The sequence below is a fragment of the Stegastes partitus genome, unplaced genomic scaffold, assembly GCF_000690725.1.
Source record: "Stegastes partitus isolate 25-593 unplaced genomic scaffold, Stegastes_partitus-1.0.2 Scaffold137, whole genome shotgun sequence".
NCBI lineage: Eukaryota > Metazoa > Chordata > Actinopteri > Pomacentridae > Stegastes > Stegastes partitus.
The window spans coordinates 475513-502241 of NW_007577868.1; the positions used below are offsets into that span (position 1 = coordinate 475513).

General features: G+C 41.1%; 3 protein-coding genes across 5 annotated transcripts in view; 2 read left to right on the plus strand and 1 right to left on the minus strand.

Moving 5' to 3' along the window:
* Window positions 1-21517, minus strand: part of pphln1 (periphilin 1) — a 30823-nt gene extending 9306 nt beyond the window's left edge. The window contains exons 1-9 of one of the 3 annotated variants that reach the window (XM_008278907.1): window positions 14248-14324; window positions 13026-13063; window positions 12527-12591; window positions 11920-12135; window positions 10971-11032; window positions 9376-9492; window positions 8771-8943; window positions 7895-7981; window positions 5209-5264 (exon numbers count right to left, since the gene is read on the minus strand). In XM_008278907.1, coding sequence (XP_008277129.1) covers window positions 5209-5264; window positions 7895-7981; window positions 8771-8943; window positions 9376-9492; window positions 10971-11032; window positions 11920-12135; window positions 12527-12591; window position 13026 — 777 coding nt within the window. In that variant the 5' untranslated portion in view covers window positions 13027-13063; window positions 14248-14324. Of the gene's footprint in view, window positions 1-5208; window positions 5265-7894; window positions 7982-8764; window positions 8944-9375; window positions 9493-10970; window positions 11033-11919; window positions 12136-12526; window positions 12592-13025; window positions 13064-14247; window positions 14325-21511 lie in introns of those variants that run through there. The other 2 variants (XM_008278905.1, XM_008278906.1) reach the window with 2 other exon arrangements.
* Window positions 14343-18037, plus strand: zcrb1 (zinc finger CCHC-type and RNA binding motif 1). Its single transcript, XM_008278904.1, has 8 exons — window positions 14343-14461; window positions 15820-15922; window positions 16081-16109; window positions 16551-16662; window positions 16749-16856; window positions 16956-17065; window positions 17139-17217; window positions 17505-18037. Exons 2-8 carry the CDS (start codon window positions 15839-15841, stop codon window positions 17655-17657), a joined length of 675 nt encoding a protein of 224 aa, XP_008277126.1. The 5' UTR covers window positions 14343-14461; window positions 15820-15838; the 3' UTR covers window positions 17658-18037.
* Window positions 19853-26729, plus strand: part of yaf2 (YY1 associated factor 2) — a 25055-nt gene continuing 18178 nt past the window's right edge. Inside the window, exons 1-2 of the mRNA XM_008278903.1 lie at window positions 19853-19991; window positions 20510-20635. Coding sequence (XP_008277125.1) covers window positions 19966-19991; window positions 20510-20635 — 152 coding nt within the window. The 5' untranslated portion in view covers window positions 19853-19965. The remainder of the gene's footprint in view (window positions 19992-20509; window positions 20636-26729) is intronic.

The window sequence follows — 26729 nt, forward strand, 5'->3', positions numbered from 1 at the left end:
GGAGAGAACCCACGCTGCACGGGGAGAACATGCAAACTCCACGCAGAAAGATCTATTTACGCAAACCGGTGACCTTCTAGCTGCGAGGCAACAGTGCGAACCACCGAGCCACCTTGCAGCCTACATCCGCGTTGTTACTGTGTTGTAATATATTTTGGGATGTGGAGGAGATCACTACATTAAGTGTAAACGAGAAATCAACAGATACAATAAATCGATGATATTCAACTGAGGCCAGACTAAACGATACAAGACACCGGCACTGTGGTGTTTCCTAATGATGATTCCATGCTGGTACTTGGTAGGTATAATGCTGAATTTAATGTTTCATCCTCTCAGTTTAGCATCTTTGCATGCCAATACCTGACTTAGCAACTAAAGTAGAAGTACAGCTGAGGCTGATGCTATTAGTTTTGGCCACAAAGTAGTGGACAAAGTACATTTTGAAGGGAAAAATTAGTAACTACACTAAGGATCCTGAGAAAACACGAGCTTCTGTGCCAGATTTCATAGCAATTATTCAATAGCTGCTCATGTTTGACTTTGAAATCACAAATGGAAAACTTGGAAGACGTTTGCACAAAATGTCGCGACAATCCATTGAGCAGATGTTGAGCTAATTCACAGAAAAATGAAAACTTGTTGGTAAAGGAGGTGGCTAGAGAAAAAAAATAGTAGATCACTAAATTTGTTGGGTTTGATCATGTATCAAAGTTGAATGTTTGCACATTTTTTCATGGCAATCAATTCAGTAGGTGCTGAATTAAACCAGAATGATGAACCAACCACCATGAGTAAAGTTAATTATCAACAAATGATCAAACCCACCACCAGGTGATCAGACCCACCAGGTTAACCAAACACTCTCAAACTCCTACTGATACGGCATTTACTAATAAGCCACAGCGTATAACAAAAACCTATAATCTGGTAACCGGGCTTTCAGACCCCAACTTGTTACTTATAGTTAGAAAACTGACTAAAAAGCGATTGAAAAAAGTGCTGATGTTGAGAAAATGAAATGCATTATTCCCAAATCTAAAACCGTACAGTTTGAAAATGACTTAAAGAATCTAAAGTCGCCATGTCAGGATGTGCTATGGATGACTGTTGTGATTCTATAACTGCAACAATCAGAAAATCTATTGAAAAAGCAAATAAAATGTAGACAAAAAAAAGAGTAACCGACCAAACAGAGAATCAGAACACTGATGAAGACGCTGCTTTAAAGAAATCATTAACCTCGAAACTTCAACCTGATCACTTATTGAACAAAAGCTTAAGAAATAAAGTGGTACAAGAACTACGCAAACCTAAAGTATCTTACTACATTGATGGATAATGCAAGCACTTAAATAACAGAACAAGCAATCAGAAAGGGGTAAAGGAACTCATAATTAATGGCAAGTCTATCAATAATAATTCCTCCTTGGCAAATGAATTTAACTCATACTTTGTGGAGTCAGTGGAAAAACTATCTAAAAACTTTGAGCTGCCAAATGTTCTACACCGTGGCAAAGCAATCATTTCTACAGGTTTATTTCACATTGATGAGATAAATGAGGAATCAGTTGCTAAGATTATAAATAAATTAATTCTAAAACTAATGATATTCATAACATGAGTACTGCTTTTTTCAAAACATACAGCAATATATGAATAAAACCACTGACTCATCTCATTAATCTTTCTATTAAATCCTGAACATTTCCATCTGACTGGTCATTGTACCGGTTTTTAGGGTGAGTTTGCACAAAATGTCACAACAATCCACTGAGCAGATGTTGAGCTAATTCACACAAAAATGAAAATGTGAACTTGTCGCTAATGCTGGAGGAAAAATGAGGGGATCACTAAATTCATTGATCATGTATGAAACTTGATTGTTTCATGTCAATCGATTCAGTAGGTGCTGAGTTAAAGTAGAACGATGAACCAACCGCCCTACATTGCCAGCATGGCTAAAAATATCACAATGACTGGAAGACCTCCTACAACAGGTTTATAACTTGGCCCAGTTCGCTTCTGCTGTTATCTCGGTTGATAAAACGTTTTACTGTAACCGACAAGAATTTGTTCTGCAGAGATGAAACCTTCCTGTGACCTTTTCTGTTCCAGAAACCTGCCCTCCACCCACCAGGCCACCCTGGCTCGCCGCCAGAGCCGGAGCTGCTCTTTAGGTCCCTCGTTTTTTTTGGTCTCTTGTGTCTGGGATGGCTCCAGAAAGCCTGCGTGTGAGTTTGTTGGATCCCCGCAGCGGGCAGTGACCGGGGCCATTAGCGCAAAGCTTTACTGGGGGGCACAGCGTAGCGCCTTTCATCTTGGCCAAGGTTATGGGTTTGTGCCCCGAGAACGGAGAACAACAATGCACCACAGGCTAGATCAAACGCAGCGGCGGCGGCGGCGGTGTGTGCGAGCGGAGGGGTGGGGCGCTTAGCAGAACTTTCATCACAGCGGTTGATTGGGTGGCGGTGGGCGTCTCTTCCAAAAAAATGCACATTAGACGAAGAGGAAAAAACTATGTTTACATGCTGCAGCTTGTAATTTCTCCTTTGTCATTTCTGACTCAGCTATTTGTGGCACTTTTTATGTGCACACACACACACCAGTGCATCAGTATCGAGGCCTCCGGGGAGAGTTTGCCTGAAAATGTGCAGTTATCCCTGTTTGTTAAACAATATCTCAGCTCTCTCCTCACTACAAAAGGCCAGATTTTCACTTTGCCTTCTAGCGGGACCTTTTCAGATCATGCTGAAACGTTTGGCGGTCAGAAGTGGTTGAGAGAAACCACAACATGGCCCTAAAACTCCGCTGACATTAACGCAGCATTTGAAGATTAAGTTTAATAGGCTTTTTTGATCAAAGTGAGTTTAAGCCTACCTTGTAAAAAAAAACGTTACGAGTCATGAATGTTTGTCTGTCCTGTGTCAGTAACTCTCAGTTTCACTATAGGCATTTAGAGAGCAGTGACTTCAAAAGAGGCGTAGTTGAGAACAAAAAGGGGGGTTTCAGAGTGAGCAAAAAACTTGACAAACACCATGCAGAACGCACCGCGCTGATAGTACATGCTTTCATGATAATCTTCACTGGGTGCAAGAGGAAGCAGAGTGGACCTCGTTTGTTTAAGAGCAAGCTTTAAATAAACTTTGATTATCTGCAATACATAGAAATTCACTGTATCTCTGTTATTGCTTGGTCTCTTGGCTACTGACCCCAAGTTTAAAGGCAAATTTCATTGCAATATAAAGTCCTGCAGCTTTATGGAAACGACTAGAAGTAGCAAAAAGTCAAAAAGACCTCGTGCGCTGTTTACCAAAATCATGCTGGCGTAAGTCCTAAAAGTTTCTTTCTTTATTTTACAAAAACAGCCACAGGTGTTGTAAATGCTGGAGAAAAATGGGGATCCACATGCTATACTTACTGAGTTATTTCACTTTGTTTCATACTTGTCTTCTATCTGCTCTGTGTAAACAAAGCCTGCAGTTCAACCGAATGCTCTCTGAACTTTCCTCACCTCATTGTTTGTCACAGTCAGGAGTTACTAATGGCTTCTCAGTTGGGGAGAATTTTATATTTTTGACAGAATTTGGTCAGCACATTTGGTTAATTTGTTAATGAGACATGCCTAAAAAAGGGATTTTAACGAAAGCTTTAGGTTTTTGGGTTTTTTTTGGACAAACCAGCAGTTTTAAAGTCTCTGCTGTTACAGTTTTACTCTGATAAATGTTGTCATTTTGGGGATTTTTTAAAGACTACGTGCCTTTCAAACTTGCTGATGGGTTTTGGGGTTCAGAGGGTAAATGTAACCTCATGAGTACCCACGAATTTATTCTAAATTTGACAGATTTACTCATAGTATGTTATTTATAGATACCTAAACTAACTTGCATGAATTCCACAACAACAACAAGCCAGCATTGCAAATACTGGCAGTCAGCAAAGCTCACTGGCTTCATCGAGGGGCAACTGTTGTTCCTGCATCATGACTGGATGTAGCTGATGCCTCATTTAGTTATGTGTTTAGTTCATCAAAATATCAGTTAAAAAAACAAAAAAACAAGCAGCAGCCAGGGAAAATTAAAAACCTCATAGGTTTAGCTAAAGCTAGTCATGACATTTCACCATCTTTCTCTTGCCATGTGTGAATGTGTGCAGTGTAGCTCTCTTGTCTGTTGTTATTTAGTGACACAGTGTGCAATGTCAGCTTCTAGAAATCCAGCCAGACTTCAGCTACAAAAAACATATATTAAAAAAAAAAGAAAGACAGATTCCAGTCTTAACTCAATTTTGACCAAAAATGCAGTGACTTCACTTTGTATTTCACCATCCGTCACGTATGACGTGAATGCACGATGCGAGACACGATGACTCTTGACAGTCACGTCGAGACTTTGTGAGAAATCAATGCGCAACATTGGACTCGCGGGCAATCACAAGACCGCTGACCGGCGACGTGTCCCAGACACTCGCAGCTCCCAAACGCAGTCAGACATACTCCTCTACAGCAAAAAAAAAAAAAAGGGAAGCGATTGTTCATTGTAAACACATCCCAGCGAGGTCCACGGGGACTTCTCCTGGCTTCGCGGTACAGATCCTGTGATAAAGTTGTGACTTGGGCTACTGACTTAGCCTCTTCACTTCTGGGTGGCCGCAGCCAGACGCACTGCGACTAATCACATCTGATTCTATTTACACTCCTCTGCATAGTTGGAGATGGATGATATCAGCAACACAAACTATTATTTGCCGAGCAGTCAGGAGATATCTACATGCAATAGTAAAAGTATTTTTTTAAAAACACTGACGACACTTGAGCCCTATTCTCTAGGCCATTACAAGCTCCTGTGACTGAAGTCTGCTTACACCGCAGGTAAACACAGCACAGGCCTGATGGCTTTTATGCTCTGCATGAGGACCACTTTAGAACCCATTAACATACTTCAATGGTACTAAACACATATTAGAAGGACAGAATTTAAGAAGTTCCAGATGCATCCTGCTATACAGTGACACAGCCAGACCTCATGGTATACAATAAACAGGAAAATAATTCACAGCACATCCGGGACTGTGCTGCTATATTAATAACATTTGCACAAAACTCAGCACTTAAAGTAAACTTAAAGTCAGATTTATTATAAAAAATTCACACGTCTTGCTGTGTGGAGCTTGTTATTATGAAGATATTTAATTTTCTCTTGAGCTCACCTTGGCTGATGTTGCACTGTGTGGGGAGCCTTCTCTTGACAGGCCGGGAATTTTGTCTACAGAATTTAAAAAAAAAAGAGACAAGAAATTGACAGAGTGAGACGTAAGTTTGGGGCAAAATATTATGAGAAAAAAAAAGATTTGAATCAAGAAAATGCTAAACAGGAAAGAAGGGGAAATTAGTAGGTCTGGAAAGTAAGCATGTGTGTGCTTAAGGTAGGCAAAGTTGCTGATGTTTGGTTCCAGGATCCGCACAGGTACCTAAGCTAGAACATCTGGAACGATCAAGAAACAGATGGTTCATAATTGTACTCCAAACTCCAGCGAATGAATTCGGTGTAACTCGTTCGCTGCGGACACCGTCTCCTCTCCAGTCGCTCACTTTTCCACTGTTTTTCTAGCAGCCCTGCCACAGGTTAAAAGCACCGTCCAAGGCTTTGTAATCAACTCTACCAACAAACGTGAACTCTGGGCACCTCGAAATGAAACAAAAACACTCCAGAGTGGAAGCTTTGGCTTCAGGAATATCCATCAGACATCCTATACCCTTTCCCTCTACTTCCACACACGACTTGGTGGCATCTTTATGAGGCCTGACAAAGTGGCAGACGGAACGGGGAGGAAGGTTGGCTGCTGGACACATTAGAAACGCTCCCTGTCTCTCTCGGGTTACCCGGGCTGGGAGAGAGGTTACGTTTAACGATTGTAACCTTTTCATATTTCTGAAACAAATCCGCTGCATGTCACCTCATCTTGCTTCTTATTAATTTGCACTGGAAAATCTTATTGCAAGGCACGTTACAGAGACTATACCATGCACTAGGAGTCCTGCTGAAGCTGTCGATTTCCTCAGCAAACAGGGTTTAAATACAAAAAAACCCAAAAACGCTGCCAGTCTAGTGTAACTTTTCTGTTCTGTTTGCAATAACTATACTGAGCTGTACTTACCAGCCATGTTGCTCTGAGAATAAGTCTCTTCATACCCTGTAGGAAGACCAAACCGAAGGGTCACTGGCTGTGCACATCACCATAACTAGGGTCTCTTATCTGACAGCAATCTCGCAAGCACACTCACTGCCCTATTGCCTCACTAATAAATAACTACTGTAATCATTCTGCTTTGAAGAAGCTAAACCCATGCATGACAACATGACCAACACGAGTACCAAGTAGAACGGCCACTTGCTGTTCTGATACACACTCAGAAGTCACTTCAGGAGGGAAAAGCACCAGTTAAAATGGACATTTAAAGGAGAAATGAGCATCAGTGAGGCAGCAGCAGGCCTCAAAAAAATGGTAAAAACTTGGAGAGGAAACAGGGAAATGGAAGAGCTAGAGATAAAAAGTCTACAGAACAACATGCAGTAAACAGAGAGATACTTTAGCACTTGTGATTTTTACAGTTCGGTTAATTCAAGAACTGTTGTTGGCCTTCTGGGAGAGATTAGTTTTGTAAACTTAGCATCCAGCAATATATTATTATACATCTTTTGATATGGATTGTAAAAATTCCCTGTTGTGACACATGATCCATGTCAAAAGTGTAAATTCCACACGTGACAAACTGTATTTTAAAAAACAGTTAGAAGTCAGTGGGATGCACATTAAGATCCCACCTGAAATGAGAACAATATGTGTGCTCATTGAATATGTACAACAGGTTTTTAGCACATTTTAACATGCTCTACAGACTGAGAAAATCAAACATCAAACGTCTACAGATCAGTGGAGGAACCGAGGAAAGTGCTAATGTATCTTAGCAGCAGGTAGTGGAAATGGCAAATAGGAAATCCCACTAGGTTCTAATTAGCAAAAAAATAAATCATAATGTAATTCACTCTAGACTTGGGTGAAAACATCACTGTTCAAAAGGACTTTAGAGTTTATATTGCGTGGATTTGTTTTAAAATTGCTTTCTGTGAAAAGTAGGTTGAATCTTAGGTTTGATTTAACCCTCTGAATCCCAGAACCTGCTGGTGGGTTTGAAAGGCAAGCAGCTTTTTACAAAATGACACCATTTGTCCAAGCCAGAATCTGTAAAAACCATTGGATTTTCAACTTTCCAACAGTCCTTGAACTACTCATTGGTGACGTGATGAACTTAACCAAATCAATGCTTTAACTCGTGATATTTTATCAACATCCTCTTACTGTACATGTGACAACTTCCCATAGTAAACCAGCTCTTCTAACCAGATAAAAAAAATGTTTAAAAAAAAAAAAAGAAAGAAAAGAAAATCATGCACCCCTTGATGCAACTGATAAGTCATTAGTGACTCTGCTGTGATCAGCAGTCAGGTGACTAAGATTCAGGGACTTTACAGCTGAACTGCAGGCTGTGTTTACACAGAGCAGAAAAGAGACAAGTATGGAAACAAAAAAAAACAATGCGAGAAATGAAATATCTAAAAACATTTTTGAGCTCTCTCTACTTCTGGCCATGGTTGTGTTCTTTCCAAAGAGGTGCAGGATTTAATATTGCAGTGAAAAATGAGTCGTTGGCGAGTAAAAATGCAACAGTTTGAGGTTCAGAGGGCTTTTAAAACCTAAAGTCCTTTTGCTCATTGTGTCCTCCAGCCTTACTTCCTTCTTATGACACTTTTCTGACATGACAAGGATGCAAGTGAGGAACAACAAATCAGCGTATTGTCACCCAAGTCTGAGCTTGTTGGCTCAATGTACAGACCCATAGTGTCATGTCCACTCTGCTGAGGATAGAGCGCCCCCCAGGGGTGCTCAGAAACACCTGCGTGACCCTCTGGACCGTCCGCACCTGAAAAGCCAGATTATCAGTCATGGACCGACTGTATAAGATACTAAACAAAGGTAGAAAAATAAAAGATTCAAAATAATCAATACACATTTCTGGGATTGAACTCAAACTGAACTTTGGTTGAGTCAAATGCTTTCTTTGTCAAATTTATTCTGTGCTTTGTATGAAGAGCTGCTGTTCGTATGACTGATGCCTCACTCGGTGGGTGTAAGCCCTCTTTGTGAGTTTAAGGCAACAAATGAGTGAGTCATGTCTAAAATTTGCAACCGGAGGCAGTCGCTGTGAATGTTGTGCGTCATTACTGCAAAACGAGTTTCATCCCTCCCTACTGCAATTTATTAGAGGTTCTCGCATCAAGACCAGAAATAATCCCTCATTCTATTTTATATTGGACATCAGACTTGCTTCACCTCGTTGTAGGTCTGTTGTGACACTTATTTCCACTCAGTTAATCTTTTTCTTCCCTGAAAAAAGGGGAAAAATGTCTCTTGGAGTAATGGTGTTTGTTGTCCAACTACCATTCCAAAAAACCCATTTACAGTCCTCACATTAACATGTTAAAGCTGAACAGTGATGTTTAGTGAATGAATTAAACATCAATTCAGAATTAAAACATTACGCAACTAGTTTTCTGTTAATTGTAACAATCTACAAATCTTTAAAGGACTGATTTGCTCCAATCACTTTCAGAGAAAAAGAAGAAATGGCCAATCAAGGTAAAGTTTCCAGTCTGAAGAAGTGCACAGTGCATCAGGGGAGGGGGAAACTAGGATTTCTACATACTCTTGCCTTGCTGTGCGGGAAAAGGCAGGTTCTTGGCTCTGTCTGGCGAGTAGCCTCTGCTGCTCACGCTAGAACCGGAGCGACTGTGAGGAGAACGAGCCACGTCCCGGCGAACAGGGGAGCGTTCTCTGAGGAGAGGGAACGGACCGGTCTTCCTCCTGTAGTGGTCTCTGTCCTCCCTGGAACAGAGAGGGGGTGGGTGTCATGTATGAATGGTTTAAACTGTTGTGTGGCTGTCAGATTAGTTCATCTCTACTGCTCTCTAAAAAGCTTCTCGCTTGTCGATTTATGTGGAGCACAATGCTGCCATCTAGCATCCTCCGGTCATTACAGTGAATGTGCAACCTGAAACTAATTACACAGGCTGTGCTGTTTAAACAGAGGCACCATTTGAATTGGATGAATGTATGAATACTGCTGCTCCTCCTATATGTGCTTAGAACTAAACATCAGCAGATGTTCATTCTAACTAAAAACTACACGACTAGCTTTTTGCGAATCACTTTGTTTGACTACAGCTTTGTCTGTCTGTGATGAATAAGCTGCATATTCTTAGAAAACGACGGCAAATGGATGCAGTGAGTAGCGGTTAAGGATGTATTCACTCGTACCCTCTGTCCAGGTTTAGGATGGCCTGAACTAATGTGTCTTCTCCGCCCTCCGGGAGCGATCTGGGTGCCGGATAAATGCCCTGGCCTCGGACGTTGTGAGGAGGTGGCGCACGAGCACTAAGGGGACAGAAACACACAAATTGGTGGTTGCAGATACATGCTGACATTTAGACGGAAGCAGAAGTAGTTCAGGTGGAGACTTTACACGAGGTGGAACTGAGTCAACAGCCAGATGATTTTAACCTTTAAACACATTTTTCCAGGCTGAATGAGGAGAACACTTCAGGCTAAGATAAAGAGCATCTTTTGAAATGGCTTTTATGTTAATATGAGAACACAAATAAGAGACACTGCTTTTCTGTAAAATGCTACCACAAACAGACTCCAACAGATTATCCAGAAGGTCTAAATGTGTATTTAAAACCCTTGTATTAAAGTGCTGACAGTCAGAGGTTAATATTAAAATGGTAAATTGGTGATAAACAGCTTTCAAATAACAAAACCTTCAAAAATGGAAAAATAAACACCTCATGACTGCAAAGTAACTTTCACTCAATTTCAGATTCATGCATCTCATGTCTGCACTTTTAAATGGAGAATTTCAAATGGTACATTATGTAGTTTATTTAAAAATGTAAATGTGTTCCTTACTGTGTTTTTTTATGCTTCAAATTGCCTCATGTATGAAATGTGTCGTACAAACAAAGACTTTGAGAACTCTAAAAACACAATCCCTCTGCCTTTTTCCACAACTCCCCACTGACCTCGGCCCACGCTAAACCCAATTATAAACAGTCCACAACTGACTTCATTGCCCTTTCGCAATCTGAAATGTTTGTTTGAAATCAGTGTTCCTGTTTGCCCGCTCAGTGGTGAATCCAATGAGTATAATTCATGTCTGACCTTGTTTTAGAATTTTACTACGGTATAAACAGCACTATTATAACACGGTAACTACTGGTTTAGTACCAGTTTTCAGTTCTAAAGGATATTCAAAGAAAGTAAAATTAAAATCCTTCAGTAGTTTACACACTTGTTTTACTTCATCTCAGCGTGTTAATGTTTAATCCTTCTAACTGCAAAGTCAAAAGTCATCAAGCAACCAAGTAATATACACTCACTTCAAAGCTGAGCAGTTCAAGAGGATACAACCTGTAAACCTGACTTAAACCTACATTTCTGCAACCCAATCTGAGCCCAAACACAGACACTGTGAGCTGACATTGCTAGCTGGCTAAACTAAGAGCGTGGAGCCCAGCAGGGACTTCAAGAAATGTGAATAAGGTGAGACAGGCCAGTATGGGTCAGAAACAGACCATGATTTATGATTGCTGCTATGCAAACAAGCATCACAAGCACATACTGAGGAAGGAGGCCGACTCCTGCAGAGTCCTTCCCTCGGCCCGACCAGAGGAATCACAGACAGAGGACTTGTTCAAAACAGAAGTGCAAAGAAAAAGACTGTCCCCTGCTGTCCAAAATGAAAACACCCGACGTTATGAGTGTATGAAATAGAACCTGATAGACCAGAATTGCTTTCTGAAAAAAGAATACTTGATTCTTTTTTTTTTCTCATACAAACAGAAGCAGTTTACCCAAATTCCATAGGCCGCCCTTGGTGTGGGTCTTCCCTGGGTACTCTGTAAGGATAGTCCTCCTACACAATGAAGAAAATGGACAGAAGAGAAAACCCATGAAAGTCTCTTCTTCTCAATGCATTTTCTTAAAATCTAAAATACAGACTCTTGGGATGCAGATGTAAATACTCTGTGTGTTTAACTTCCATATTACATGAATGAATGAATTAAAAGGCTACAGATTTTGCATTATCATCCCACATGATGAATGAAGAAAGTCAAACAAACTGAAAATCTAAAATATGAATGAAACTTTAGAACACGATGTCACAAGGAATAAAATATAAAGACAAACATTAAACATTAAAAAAGAAAAACAAATGGGTAAGAAATTCCATATTGGTGGAATGTCAAAGACCAAGAAACATTTAATTTACCATAATGATTGGCTACAATGTGGTTCATACTGTGTGCATTCAAAATATTTTACCTTGACCCTTCAACCATAAAGCTCTCAGATAGCTCATGACATGTGCATATTTAAATCCTGTTGTCCTGCTGTTTATAGCTATATTCTATCTATTCCTTTTTTGCTATCTTTAGACTTTTTTTTCTATGTTCATTTTGCACCGCGGAGCCTCGGAGTATGGCAATTTCAGTTCTCTGTATGTTGTGCATATGGCAAAACTGACAATAAAGCTGACTTGACTAAATTTATTTCAAGGTGCAGAAACAACTTTCAAAACTCATTTTTTGGACGATAATCAAAGAGCATCTCCTTTAATTTTAAAGCCACTTTGCTGCAGTTTCCCCTCCCACTTCATTCAGACTTTTCATTGCTGAGGCAGTCTTTGAAAATTATACAATAATATTGTAGAAGCTTTCAAAGCACATATTTTACCCTATAAATCCAGTTCATTGATATGATTGCAGTAAGTTCTGCAGCAAAATTCATTACGACTCTCACCCTCCTTGAAGGGGGAATGCCTCTGCGTTCACCGGGGAAATGATGGCCATCGCCATGGTAGCCCCTCTGGTCTTCATGGTAACCTCGAGGGCCGCCTCCGTTCGGGTAAAAGCGCGGACCTCCTTCGTATTCGTACCCGCCGCGGCTGTAGTCGTCCTCTGGCCTGCCAAAGGGGCCTCTCCTCTCTACACCTCCACCTGCCCGCGGGTACGGACCCTGTTCACATTGGTACATATCGTGATTTAATATTTTAAGTTGAATGTATTGTGTCAATATTCTTGTGATTTTTTTTGTTGTTGTAAGGTTTTACATTAAGGATGTCCATTTGCAGAAATGACTCATAGCTTAAGACAGCCTGCTGGCTCAAGAAGACAACAGCTGAGGTTGGAAATAAAACACTCACAAGATTGTGTGTGTTATTGTATAATTCTCACTCCAAATCATTCTTTGCCAACTAATTTTTGCAGAGAGAGAAAATCAAAAGGCTGCTTGGATAAAATATAGTCTATTTGCATTTGATTTTTGCATACTATGGAAGGAAATGCAACAACGTCAGAAGTGATATAAAGAGGAGAAAGTGGACTGAATATACTTTGTGCAAACTCACGGGTCTGTCTGGCAGAAAACGTTCCTCATACACCTCTCGTATACTTCGGTCTCTTCTGTATGTCACTGCAAAGAGTGAAAAACACTGTTTGGACTGTAGAGGTAAAGGTGGCTCCACAAAACAAATAATTCTGTGTTTCTGCAGTCACATGCAACGTCTTTGTTTAAGTCAAGCTCTGCTCATTTCTTGAAACAGCAATATTCCAGTAAAACACATACAAAAAAATAAAACCACATCTGACAAAACAAAATAAAATATAATCTACATTTAACTTGATGACCACAATGAAACCAGACACTTTTGTGATGTCTCATGTAAAGTTATTTCATTTCGGTCTCAGTCAGGTCCAGGCTGCAACACAAATGCTACTTTTGTAAGAATATTTTTTTTTTTACAAGCTATCAAGTCTGTCCCTGAAATTCCTGATTTGTTTGCGTCAGACATCCCTAAACGAGTGTTGAATCATTGTACAATGAAGAAGCATTGGTTGATGACTTACTTATGGTTCCAAGGACTTCTGCGAATCTTCAAAACAATCTATAAAGAGATTTGTAATGAAGCAGTAAGACTCATCGCACATGTTTTCAAGCAACTGTGTTGAGAATAGCATTTGGAATTAAGCTTGCAAAAAGAAAAAAACAATCATGTGAAGAATTCCTCTACTTGCAACAAGTGCAACAAAGTATGAAATAAGACAACGTGCAGCATTTAAAGTTTGATCCAGTCACCGAGCAAACAGGTATTACGGCAAAAACTGATCATCATCCAGTTTATACATATCTCCATCTGCTTTTATCTGATCACACAGTCATAAAATGCAAATACACATAACTGTTTATTTGTAGCGACAGTAAAGCCTTGTACTTTGTGAAACTGTAAAGTTCCTTGTGACTCAACATTTGTCATCGAAACTATGTTTGTAGTACACAGTTTAATAAGACAGGACATTTATGAATACAGGCGGAAGCTTAGGCTGCATGTGTTTGATATATTCCTGTTTATATTTGACAGATGGGTTTTTATATCTAAAATAAAATGAATGATATCTTTTGTATTTATCCTACGGGTTATAGTCTGTCACATGTAACCCTCATGAATGAAATCATACATTTTGGTGCCTTAATAAAATTTCAGTCTCAGTGTAGGGGCTGCAATCACATTTTGACAAGTGGAAAATGCATGAAATGAGCTAAATTGGTTATTTAAAGCTTTTTCAAGGGGTAAAATCAACTGGATTTGGTTATTACCTTGAGCACAGAGCAGATAAAACAATGCAGAGACAGAGGGGTTACTGCTCCCAGTTGTTGGCATCACTTTTGGGCGCAACACCAGCTCAAAGTACTTTATGCAGACTATGCTGACCTCACGTTACGAGGGACTACAACTGGCCAGCAACACCTTATTCAACACAGCACACGCTGGATACCACCCACCCGTTACAGTAACGAAGCATTACAACATTTCCCGGGATGGTAAATTTACTACTAACCAAAGTAGGTCCATGTAGAACTGACTGCTAGCAGGGCTAATTACCTAGCCTCCATTTATGAAGCAAATAGCCTCACGTTTTATTTAATCTGAAGGCAAGTTAGCTTATCGTCACAGGGGCCAAAAAAAATACTAAGAACGGAGACGGCGGCTTATAGCCTCTTATAGTCACAGGCATGCGAAACAGCACTGAATGCCGTTAATTTACATGCAAAATAATAAAACAATCTCACCCTTATCTGTGGTTTAGTTAGCTTAGCCTTTCCCGGTAGCTTTGTGGACAACCGCTAGTGTATTTACGGCAGGCGCGCTTACGTCATCAGTGTGCGACGCACAGACATGGCGCTTGTTTCTGTTGTTGCTAAATATTAGTTGCAAATACGTTTACACTAAGTTCTGGCACTTTCAATAAATTTCAGTGCTATTGTATCGGTGGGAGCCGTGCTGGTGAGTCATTTCGTGAATGTATTTGCTGCCTGAAGTAATGTTAAAATGTGTAAAGGTACAGTTATAGAAGAGTTATCAAGCTAGCTACGTAGCTGTGGTTTGTGAACATTTGGGTTAAATCCCAATTGGATGTAAATGAGTGATTGGTCTGTTAGTTTTATTGCCAGCTGTTCCACTGTGGCTGCTGCCTTCACCATTTAATGTTTCCTCAATGTTAGATCGTGTTTATTCAATTTACAGGCTTATGTGAACACAGAGATATGGACAATATGAATAAATATTACATTTTATGTCCCAGAGTTACAAATCATCATGAACAAGCAGGTCAGAAATCTGTCTATGCAGTTAAATGGCATTCTTGTCAGCCTTGCAATGAGTAAAGGAGGGAAAATCTACTGCTCAAACTGAATGCAGCTTTGACGATTCTGAAGCATGCCTCTTGAGGCAGACAGAATGTTATTTATGGCATTTCAGTAAGAAAAGATCATATGAAAGTAAAGAAGAAAAGTGTATTGTGGCAATATGGACATGCTGTAACAAATGTATTTTGGTGGTTGGGCTTTTGAGAGGAGAGGTATCATAAGGCAGGGTCCCAAATGAGAACAGGTGATGCTGGTAGTGGTAGAGCCAAACTGGCAGATGTCTGATGGAGACTGGATGGACATCTGGATGAGGTGGAGGAAGAGGGGTTTGCGTTCAGTGGAGAGTGACAGGATTGCAATAAATTTAAAGAACTGGGTCTGCTGACTGATTGGCTCCCAGAGTGTGGGCAGACAGATAATTGGAGAAAAGTGATGTTGAGAGTGACGTGATTTTGACGTGGTGTGAAAACTGACGTGACGGAGAGAATAGTGCAGTGGGACTAGCCCTTATTCAAAGAGAGGATAGAGGCAGAGTGTGAGAGAATAGATCTTTAGCTTCATTGTGCAATGTTGTATTAGACTTACGAGAATAGAAACTGATGTACAGTCATTATGGGTACCAGCACATTTTGACATTGGGGATTTTGTGAATGCCAGAAATGAATTAGACAGAAACCAAAGAGAAGCTATAGCAGCAATAAGCAAGATAGCTGCAAAAGCTTTAATATGGAGCAGAATTAAGGTTCAGTGTCAAAGGCTATGGGACAGTGGTAATAGAGGAAGGCATTTACATCGGATTCAACAAGAAGTTGGAAAGTATGACAAATATGACTCTGGAGACTTTTTAGTTATGTTAGAACTTATCTACAAAACACAGGCTTAACAGCAAGTATTTAACAACTATGATCTGGTTGGTGGCAATAGTACTCTGAATGGTGGCAACTGAACAGGAAACAAAGAAGTGTGCTCATGTGGGCGTCTTATTTTATGTAACAGGCTCTCCTATGTATTCACTATGAGCGGGGGTTTGGCACCAAGCAAAAGCACCGTATACGTGTCGAACCTGCCGTTCTCTCTGACCAACAACGACCTGCATAAGGTAATTTATTACCTATAATCGATCATACACGTTGGTTAATGTTATGAAAATGTGTGTGATATGCTTTTGTTCAACTAAAATGTAGAAAAAGAGTCAATTTCTACAATGTGTTTCGGATCCAAGCCACTCTCTTACTGAAACACTTTGTGCCATTTCAGCTCTTCACCAAATATGGAAAAGTCGTAAAGTAAGTAGTGTGTGTGCCTAAAGCTGCAGTGATTAATTATGAATCAATCAGATTTTAACTGTTAAATTTATTACACAGTTTGAGTCATTTTTAAGGGGAAAAAAAAGTCTAAATTCTCTGATTCCAGCTTCTTAAAAATGAATATTTTCAGTGGTCTTTGCATCTTTATGTAATATCTTTGGCTTGTGAGTAAAACAAGACATTTGAGGATGTCATGATGGACATTTTCCACCATTTTGTAAAGGAAACGAATTGATTAATCGAGAAAATAATCGCTCTTACACTATAGTTTTTTATTATTATATTTATCTCAAAGCAATGCAGCTAAGTAGTCAGGGTGTCACAGCCCACAGGAGTCACTGAAAAGCTCTGAATAAAGGCGAATAATAATGTAATGCTTCCTCTATATACACTTGTTAATAACCATCATGTTTATTTCAGGGTTACAATTGTAAAGGATAAAGACACTCGCCAGAGTAAAGGGGTGGCGTTCGTTCTCTTCCTGGACAGAGAGTCAGCTCATAACTGTGCAAGAGCAATAAACAACAAACAGGTGTGATGATTTGTTTTCTTGCACCGTGAATGTCACCAAGCATATGAAATGAAGTGCTTTTAATATGACATGTGCTTGTGTCCCAGTTGTTTGGCAGGACAGTGAAAGCCAGCATCGCCATAGACAACGGACGAGCAGCCGAGTTCATAAGGAGGCGGAATTACACAGACAAGTCTAAATGCTACGAATGCGGGGTCAGTGCGTATTTGTTTGTGTCCTGTGAGAGTCAAAGTTTATTGAAGTACAAGTTTAATCATTATTCTGTGTTTGAATTTTTAAATAAAACATCTCAGGATACCGGACACCTGAGCTACGCATGCCCCAAAAACATGCTGGGAGAGAGGGAACCTCCGAAGAAGAAAGAAAAGAAAAAGAAGAAAAAGGGTCAACAACCTGAGCACGTGTACGTATTCTGTGGCGGATTTTGTGAGATATCGTATCAGAAATGGTGTCATAGCACATCTTTTATTTTTCAGTGAGGAGGAGGAGGAAGAAAGTGAGGAAGAAGGAGAAGATCCAGCCTTAGACAGTCTGAGCCAAGCCATAGCTTTTCAGGTAAGAGCTCAGAGAGACAACAAATATAATATACCGTAGTCATAAGTGGGATTTCCAGTTCAAAGTGTTGCATTATGAGTCACAAAATTACACTTAAGAACATCTTCCTGAAATCACTTGCAACATCCTTTCCCATGCAACACACTGACTCAGAACAAGGAGAGAAGAGATGAAACATAAAGTAAATGTTTTAGTAAGTCGAGGCAGCGGAAACTGGAAGATTCTTCGCTCATTTAATGTTTAATCCGTCAGCGCCGACATGTTCCTTTTGTCTTTCGTCCGTTCAGCAAGCCCGTATCGAGGAAGAGGAGCATAAAAAGAAGAGGCAGGCGGCTTTATCTCAAGAGGACAACGCTCACGCCTCAACGTCGGCAGACTCCAGGAAACCGAGGATCAAAAAGAGCGCATACTTCAGTGATGAAGAGGAGCTCAGTGACTAAAATTGCACACGGACTTCAGAGATGAAATTATTTCAGTTATATGTATGAGGTTCTTAAGTGGGGGTTTTTATGCTTCTACAAATCAGTATGGTGATTGTGGACAACAGTGTGTGGAGTTTTCATGTTCCACACTCCAGAGAGCTGGCCAGACCAAAACAGAGTCATCCATCGGAGCTTCAGAATTGACCACAAACGTGCGAGGTTATCCGATTTCTTATCTTTCCCCACCTTCCACCCAGTAGCAGCTGCAATAGGCCCTGAACCCTCCGCAACCCTGCATGGATGCAGCAGGTACAGCTAATGGATGGATAATAGATTGAATGTGTGTGTGTTGTGTTTCTTTTTTTATGTCAGTCAATAAAATATTTCCTAATAACAAACCAGCTCTTGAGTGGTTACTGCAAAATCTGGTTAAAATGGTTATTTACTGCTTTGATTCGCTCAATACTGTAAGATTTTGAAAAATATTTTGTCAGTAAAATGTCAAAGATGGTGACATAGTTGAGCTCAAGGTTTTGCATTGTGTTCGAGCAGTGAAAAAATACACATTGGAAAAATAATTAAGATTTCATTCAAATTTTCACATCAAGAAAAAGGTTTTTCCTCTTCTTTACATGATTCCAATGAAAAGGAATAAACAATGCGAATTTAAACCATTTGTGCACATTTTAAGAGCTCAAATGCAGCAATTGGGTTTCCCCTCTGCAGTAAAATCTCTTCCACTGGAGCTAATGGAGAGATCCAGTGTGGTTGTCCTTGATATAAAAGGTGCGGGAACCCCTGGCTGCCTCGTCTGCTCGCTTGGAAATGTGGTTTTTTTGATGCCCGCTTGCGTCAGCACGCAAATAAAGGCAGGGATTTCCCCGATGTTTAATGCGCCCGTGACATAAACTGCTCTGGGATTTCTGCAGTCTGCGCGGAAAATGTGAAAGATGCGGGGATTTGAAAGGATTCGCGGCACAGTGATCTGATTTGAGCGGCAGCACACATTGCTGGAGACGCAGAACATTAGTTACTGTGCATTTTGATGCATTCAGGTGCCGTGGGAAATTTCAAATACAGTCTATAACCAAAATGTATGACTGCTGCTGCAGAAAAAAAACAACAACAAATAAATAAATTTCTGTCCATTCATTGCATGAGATGATGCATTGAAAGGACTTATTAATACAAGTTAAGGTCGGTTTTTTTCCCCAGTTTTTGAAAAGCTTTGTCATCACAGTTTTTCCCCTTATATCACTTCAAGTGCAATAACACACTTTGTACTAACTGTTTAACGCCTCCTTCTTCTAGAGACATGACAGTTAAACATTTCAGCTATAATATCGATATAATTTGCAATGTTACTTTTTCTAAACGTTTGTGCAGTTTCAGGTTCAGTATCATGTGCAATATTTCACTTTAATGCACAACATGTTAATATAATGTGCAATATTTTTTTTAGTATATTTCAGTGCCATGTGTAATATTTTATAATCTTCTACAATTTTTGTTAAATATTATTCTACTATTTGTCCTGTTCTTAAATATTCTCATGTCATTGAATAATAATAATAATAATAATGATGATGATAATAATAATAATAATAATAATAATAATAATAATAACTGTTTGAATTACTGAGTTATTGGTCAGAGTTTTCATTTATTTTATTTATTTATTTATTTATCATTATTTTTTTTAGAAGAAAGTGTGTTTTTTATTGAAATCTCTATTTATTCACTTATTTAGGTATTTTAGTGTATTCAGAATACCATTTATTACTTCATTACTAGAATTAGTTTTATTTTCTCTCTTTTTTTGTTTTTTTTTTGGTGATTTTTTAATTTATTTTTTTATTTATTTTACTTCTGTGCTGTCATCTGTCCATCCATAGATTTTTTTATTATTATTATTTGTAAGTCCTTTATTTACAACATGATGTTGGGTGTGGGTTGGGTTGTAAAGTACGGCATCAATAATGTCTGATCGATTGATTGACTGATTTAGGAGAAGACCTGCGCTCTACCTTGACACGTTTGTCACGATAACCGAATAATGTGGACGTTTAGCACCATTAAAGCACAAAACCTCGAAGTTTACGGAGGTTCCGTGAAGGCGGCATTGATTCATCAAGAGGAATGTCAGCCTCGGGAAGTAACCCGGCCTCTGATTGGCCGCCGCCGAGCCACGTGACCATCTCCCAAGCGGAGTTTCCACGACAGCTGGAAGCCGAGCGGCACAGGCGCATCGCGTCTCTGCTGAAATTATTTGAAAATAGCCAGACTTCTGCTCGTCGCAGCACCTCCAGATAAACCCCGGTCTGGCATGGGCGACAAGAGGAGTCCCACAAGGTAAGGGCCGCGTGTTCGTCCGGGATATTCACGCTTTTAAAGGGGGGAAGAAAAAGGAGAAGGAGGAGGAGGAGGAGGAGGAGGGGAGCGGACATCGGCGAGCGCTCGGCGGGGGGAGAGAAAAAAAAAATTCTCCACGGTCTCTCCCTCTCTCTCTCCCTCACCCTCTCTCTCTCTCTCTCTCTTCCTCTCTCTCTGTATACATATATGTGTGTGTGTGCGCGCGTGCGAGAGTGGGGTTTGTGTGTGCGCGCGCGTTGGTGTTAAAACCTCATCGCCAATTACAGTGTCGGATCAGCGCGCGCTTGCAGATGATTTCCTAAATCCTGTAGGCTTCACCCAGATGTTTGCTATCGATAGCATTCGAGAGCTGCACTCACTCCCCCCCTCCTCTCTCTCTCGTTCCTCTTTTACCTTCTCTCTCCTTTTTTTTTAAAAAAATATAATTTTCTGCTTTTTTCAGAAAAATGTTTTGTTTTGACATTTATTGTCTTATTTATTTATTTATTTATTTAAAGGCCGAAGCGTCAACTGAAGCCCTCCTCCGACGAGGGGTTTTGGGACTGCAGCGTGTGCACGTACAAGAACACGGCGGAGGCTTTTAAGTGCATGATGTGTGATGTCAGGAAGGGGACATCAACAAGGTAAGGAAATGGATTTACATTTGTTTTTGGTGGCCTTTTTTTTTTTTTTTTTTCGAAAAAAAAAAAAATCATTTAACAGAGGCAACGGAGAGAGAAGGGAATCCTGCTCAGTGCATCCCGCTTGAGAAGAGCAAAATAATCTGCGTTTAGAGCGGAAACCTTAAATACACATTTTTTTTTTTTTTGCACCAGAAAAAAAAAAAAAAGAGAAAAAAAGGGGGGGTTGGACTCACTATCACCCCCCTCCTCTCTCTTTAGGCAATTTGTGAAAATGCATGAACATGATTGTTTATTTGTCACCATTTTACACACGATTCAGGCAGTAAACAAACACCCCACTTCCAGTTTTTCCTGCATTTAATCTGCATGTCTCCTGTAAGCCGTGCATTAGTCTCCATGTTCTTGATGTTGACACTGACCTCAGTGAAATGAGGAAGAGGGATGGCGAGCTCTTTTAAGCGCTCACATCCATCTGGTTGCCCCGGAGATATTTGTAAGAGACAGAGGGGTGGTGATGGTGGCGTCGAGGCGGGGAGGGGGGGAGTAGATGCCTCTTATAGCTATGCACATGACCTCGAATACAGGTACTCAAGCATACAAATACACAGCAAGAAGGTGCACACACACACACACACACACTAAAACACACTGCGCGTCCTCTGTGCCTGTGGCTGATATTTCCCCTGACATCAGTGATTTGAGGCAGGAAATGACTGTTATTCCTGACTGGTAGTCATTATCAGGAGGAAAACACAACAAAAAAAAAAAAGAAAAAAGGGTGACGGAGAGGAAGTGCAGCCGCCTGTAGGAAACGGCGTGTGTTGTTGTGAGATCTCCATCTTTTAATGCATCGCTAATTGCCTGCACTAGCACAACTTTTTGATTCAACTACACCAACAATGGATCAGTGCAGTTGTCAGCTTTGATGCTTTTTCAGAATTGTGGTGCTTTTTTTTGTGTGTGTGTGTGTGCACTTAAACGCCTGTGTTTGTTTCTCTGTGTGTGTGTGTGTGTGTGTGTGTGTGTGTGTGTGGGAGGGCTAGTTGTGAAAAGAGGTTGTCAGAGCAGCTGCCAGACAGACAGCCATAGCTCATTACTATGCAACAGCTTAATCAGCCTGCTGTCATCAGATGCGCGCGCACGCACACACACACACGTGCGCGCGTACAGATGCACTCAACATGCAAATTTTACACATGACTGCATACATATTTGTACACAAACGCGAATGCACGAGCGCGAACACACTCGAATGCACAACAGAGAGATTGAGCAGCAGACATGTTTTTATCACTGGGTCCAGCGTTGATTGTTGAAGACACTCTGGTGTGTTTTAGTCAAAAAAAAACAAGCAGCCTGCAGCTTTGCCAAGAACCTGTCTGAATCCTCATGTCACCAAAAGCAGTAGCATCCTTTGTCTTCCCCATCTGGACGCCTTTTTCTTTTTTAGGAGGGGGGAAGAAGTTGGCCGAGAATTCCTCACTGCACCCCGTCACAAATTTAGCAAGTGTCCGAGAGAAGGTCTTATTTAATGTTAATAACCTTCTGCCTTCCCAACTGCAGCGCTGCAGAGACGTCGCGGTGTTGTCTCTCGCAGAAGGCCGCCGCACAAAAACACGGGCGAACGCTGCAGCAAAATGGCCACACAGGTGGTCGCAGCTGTTAATGACCAAACACAACAGACAAGTGGATTTCTCAGCGAGCAAGCCGAAGGTGCTAAAGGGCAAACAACATGCAGAATATAAATGCGGCGCACGGCAAAATTCCCTCACTGGTTGCTAAACAAGCATGACTGAGCTATTGCTGTGCGGTAATGAATTAATGTTTCACATGGGCATGGGGGCGTCCAGTGGGGAGAGGGAAGTGTCCAGCAGCCTGAAGGTCACAGCCAATGTGGGTTCTGTGGAAGTGGCTTAAATCAGCTTATCATACTTTTAAGAGCAGTAACTTAACACATAAAATGTCACTTGGCCCGCTAGGATCCGTGTCTTCTTTTTTGGCAAGGACTAGAGATGATGGATGCTTAAAAAGAGAGAACATTTCAGAATGAGGTAGAGAAATAATTTAGGGGTGAGCAGTCTTTGCATGTAGATAGCCGTCAAGCAGATAAAGATAAATGTTTCATGAAGGCATGGTTTAGCAGATCTTGCGGCCCAGATCCCCGCGATGTGGAGAGATGATCTACTGCGGCGGCCCAAAGCCGGCGGGGTGATTGAAAGCGCGCTGTTGAGGCGGTGAGTTTGACTGCAGACAGGGATACATCAGCAGAATTGGACTCGCTTATCGGAGGAGGTAGAGTAAATGGAAGAGAGAGACAGTTTGACAAAGTGGGAACCGGGGCTGATGTTCTGCTAATTCTGTCAGCAGCAGCTCGGGAACTTGTATTTCTAGGAAGTGGAATTCAGAGAGACAAAAGCAGGGACCTGTGTTTGTAAAGCACAAACCGTTGTTTTAATATTCTCTGTGCCTCCATTTTCAGAAAAACAAGGCACTCTCTCTCTCTCTCTCGCTGCAAACCTGATGCAGCCATTTGTGCAGATTAATATGGAAAAATAGGTTGCTCTTCTACTGCATGCAGCTAGCTTACAGTATTTAATTAAAGCAGTCTTGGAGGAGCTTTGGGATCACAACACATCATGCAGTCTCATTACTTTAAGACTTTGCGGAGAAAAGTGGGAGAGACATTTTATCTTCCTGCAACTCTTTGGGCTCATTCCCAGCCTTTGAAAACAGCCGTGATAGATGATAGAAGTCACGACGCAGAGGCCGTTTGACGAGCGAAGTGCAAGGTCACAGGTTTGATTCCTGCATTAGCTTCAACACTCAGCCTTAAGCAAGGCACTGAAGGCCTCCCAGTGCACCCATTAGGACTTGTCCTGGATTAGAGTGTCATCCTAATGCTTTAAGTATACAACGAATGGTGAGACATGTTTCGCAGTGTTTGGAGGAAAAGCTTAAAATCGTGACATGCGAAGTGCCGCTGACAGCTGTTAAACCTAAACATAGTCCTTAGCCAAATTGTACTGAGTATAATAGAGCAGTGTGTGACCTTCTCTGGTGTCTGCACCACCTGCATCTGTTCCCTGAGCCGCGCTCTGACAAGTCAGACCCACCGGGGAAACGCTGTGCGTTCAGGAGCCTGTTTGGCAGCATTATATTTCTGCAGGTCAGGACAGTGAGCTCGATCATGTTCCTATTAGTTCTCGCTTGTTTGTGTTCATCCTCGCTCTGCCTTTATCTCTCTTCCCGTCTCCCCCCTCTCTGCGTCTCCCTCTATCTCTGCTCAGGAGTTGAACTTAACCCAGGGCGTCTCTCTGTGACAGGATGACTGATGTGCAGGTTTCGTCAGCTCCACCTAAACAAGCACAAGCCATTCTGGCTGGCTGGGAACCTGTCAGCATTCGGCTGTTTAGATGTTGTTTTATCATCCTCCGCAAAAAGCTCACCCTCACAGTTCATGTGCAGTCCACACAGTCGAAACTGGGCTGTAATTGTGCATTTGGCTCGACTGCAGTTGGTGTAAAAATGTAGTTTTCGGCAGGACTAGTTTAGAATGTTTTGCTGGAGGGATGTAGCATGTTGTAGTTTAAAGATATGTTTGAACGGCACTGCCAAGGAACAGGGGGAATGCAAGATAATATGTATGCTATTTATTAGTCTCACAGATAATCTTCATGGGCCATTTATTCTCATGAAAAAGTGTCCATCAGTTCCACAAACCTTCTTGTTTTGTCTTAGAACCCCAGATGCGGTTCATCCAGCTTTCACTGATGCAGAACAGAGAAAAGCATTGTTACATAAACCACAGCTTTCCGCACATCAACTCATCAGCTCATTGTTCCGTCTTTACTTAAAGCAATAAAAGCTAATATTCTCTCGCACATATTGGTAATGACATTATGACATTTCTGCACAAACGTCATGAATCCAGCCGGTGATTGGTTTGGGCCGATACCCATTATAAACATGAGATAACGATCAGCCCGCTGGGCCCGCCTGATTATGTGAAACAGAGATTGTGAGTCACAAGTCGTGAGAGTTGCACAGACGATCATCGATGTTGGGTCAAAATCACTTTTAAATGCAAAAGGGAATTAATATGTTATTTATCTTGCAAAATAGCTGCATGGATGAAAGTGTGCGCAACTGCGATGGAATATTAATTGTAAATGTATAAATTATACATAGAAAGTGCTTCCTGAGGAGAAAATGCATCCATTTGAAATGCACAGAGCAAAGTGTGAATTAGCTTTTTATTTATATATTATTTCATCGCCTGGGTACATATTTATACGTGCAAGACTTGAATACTTTAGTAAAGAGTTTGGCGATAAAAATCAGATACCTCTATCAAGCTTGCATTAGAGGTAAATTAAGGTAAGGTTTCTACGCTTCACAGCCTTTTTTCACATTCGAAACCTAACCTGGTTCTTTAGCTGCCGAGGTATAAAGACAAATAACCTCACAACCACTATTTATCTCCCTTTGGCGCCTTTTTTTTCTCCTTATTGTTATCATGCATTTCCCACCCTGATTACACAAAACGTGCAGCTAATAGAGAGCAACACCTCCGTTTAAGTGCTGATAATAAAATAGCTGGGTTTGTTTTCGCCGCTCTGCAACACCTTTGATGTGTAACTTTGAGTCACGTCTTCTGAGGAGCGGGTTACCAAGCACATCCAGGCGTCTTGTGTGTGTTTTTTGATTTTGAAGGGAAAAAAATCAGCTCGAGCGATTGTTGTCAGACGAGATCGTTACAACAGGTAACTGCGAGCTTGTTCTCGTGTGAAAACTGCAGCGGTGATGATTGATACAAACGGGGCGCTTTGATTGGTCGCACGCGTGTCAAGCGAAGTCGCATCGATGTCTTGTCATCCCCTTTAAATGATTACATCCTCTAATAAGTGCCACAGTTGGCTCAGTTGTGCGGGTTGCTGGTATTAGCGCGCGCATTGCATACGAACACCGAGCGCGCACGGCGGACAATGGAGCTGGCTGTTATCACGTCACTGTGGCTCAAGATTATGGCGACGTGATAAGCCTGTAATTACTGCGGTGACACTGATGCATGACATACTGCTCTGTGTGTATGCGTGTTTGTGTTTGTGCAGGCGGGCGCTTTGTGCGAGGGGGAGAATGTAGCATAGTGTGGCTAGCGGGCTGTGGAAGGTGTCATAAACCACAGGACATGGAGAGCCATCTGTCTCTCTGTTCTACACAAACACACACAGACACACACACACTCACTCAGACACAGTGTGTGTAATGTACAGGCAGGGAAAGACATTAATCATCGGGTTGGAGGAGCTCCCAGGAGCAGCATACAACCTGCTGATAGAAAATCTGACACACACACGCTCACACACACACACCTACACATGGATTGAGGGTGTTCAACAGGGCATAAAATAAGCTATTTCACAATGATCTTACAATCATCACAGAACAGTGAGATGAGATTTGTTTATAGCAGCACGCTCCGGCGCTTATTTGCAGTCCATCAGCTGTCCTGTGGGCTGTTTGCTCATCACACAGTGTACCCGATAAATGATAGCGCGCAGTCCAAACATCTGCAGAATTCTGCACTGATATGATTTGGATGCAACTCATTACCAGCGCAACATTTTCAAAAAAGCAAATGCCTGGAGTAGTGGCCAGAGCTGTTCTGTCATGACTAGTAGGGTGAGCTGTTTGAAGCTCAAAATTCCAAAGCCATGAATCCTTTTCCAAGAGACAGGCCTGCCTTTCGAAGCAAGACACGTGTTCCTTAACCTAGATTAGTCTTTCCTATTTTGTATGGACCCTTAGGTTCTCGGACAGTTTACACACAAAATTGTTGGTACCCCTTGATTATTAATGAAAGAAAAACCCACAGTGGTCACAGAAATAACTTGAATCTGACAAAATTAATAATAAATAAAAATTCTATGAAAGTTAACCAGTGAAAATCAGACATTGCTTTTGAATTGTGGTTTAACAGAATATTTTAAAAAATAAACTTGTGAAACTGAAAATGATGGTACCTCTAGAAAAGACTGAAAATAATGTGACCAATCAGAGGCATCTCACCCAAAAACATACTAAATCTGAGCAG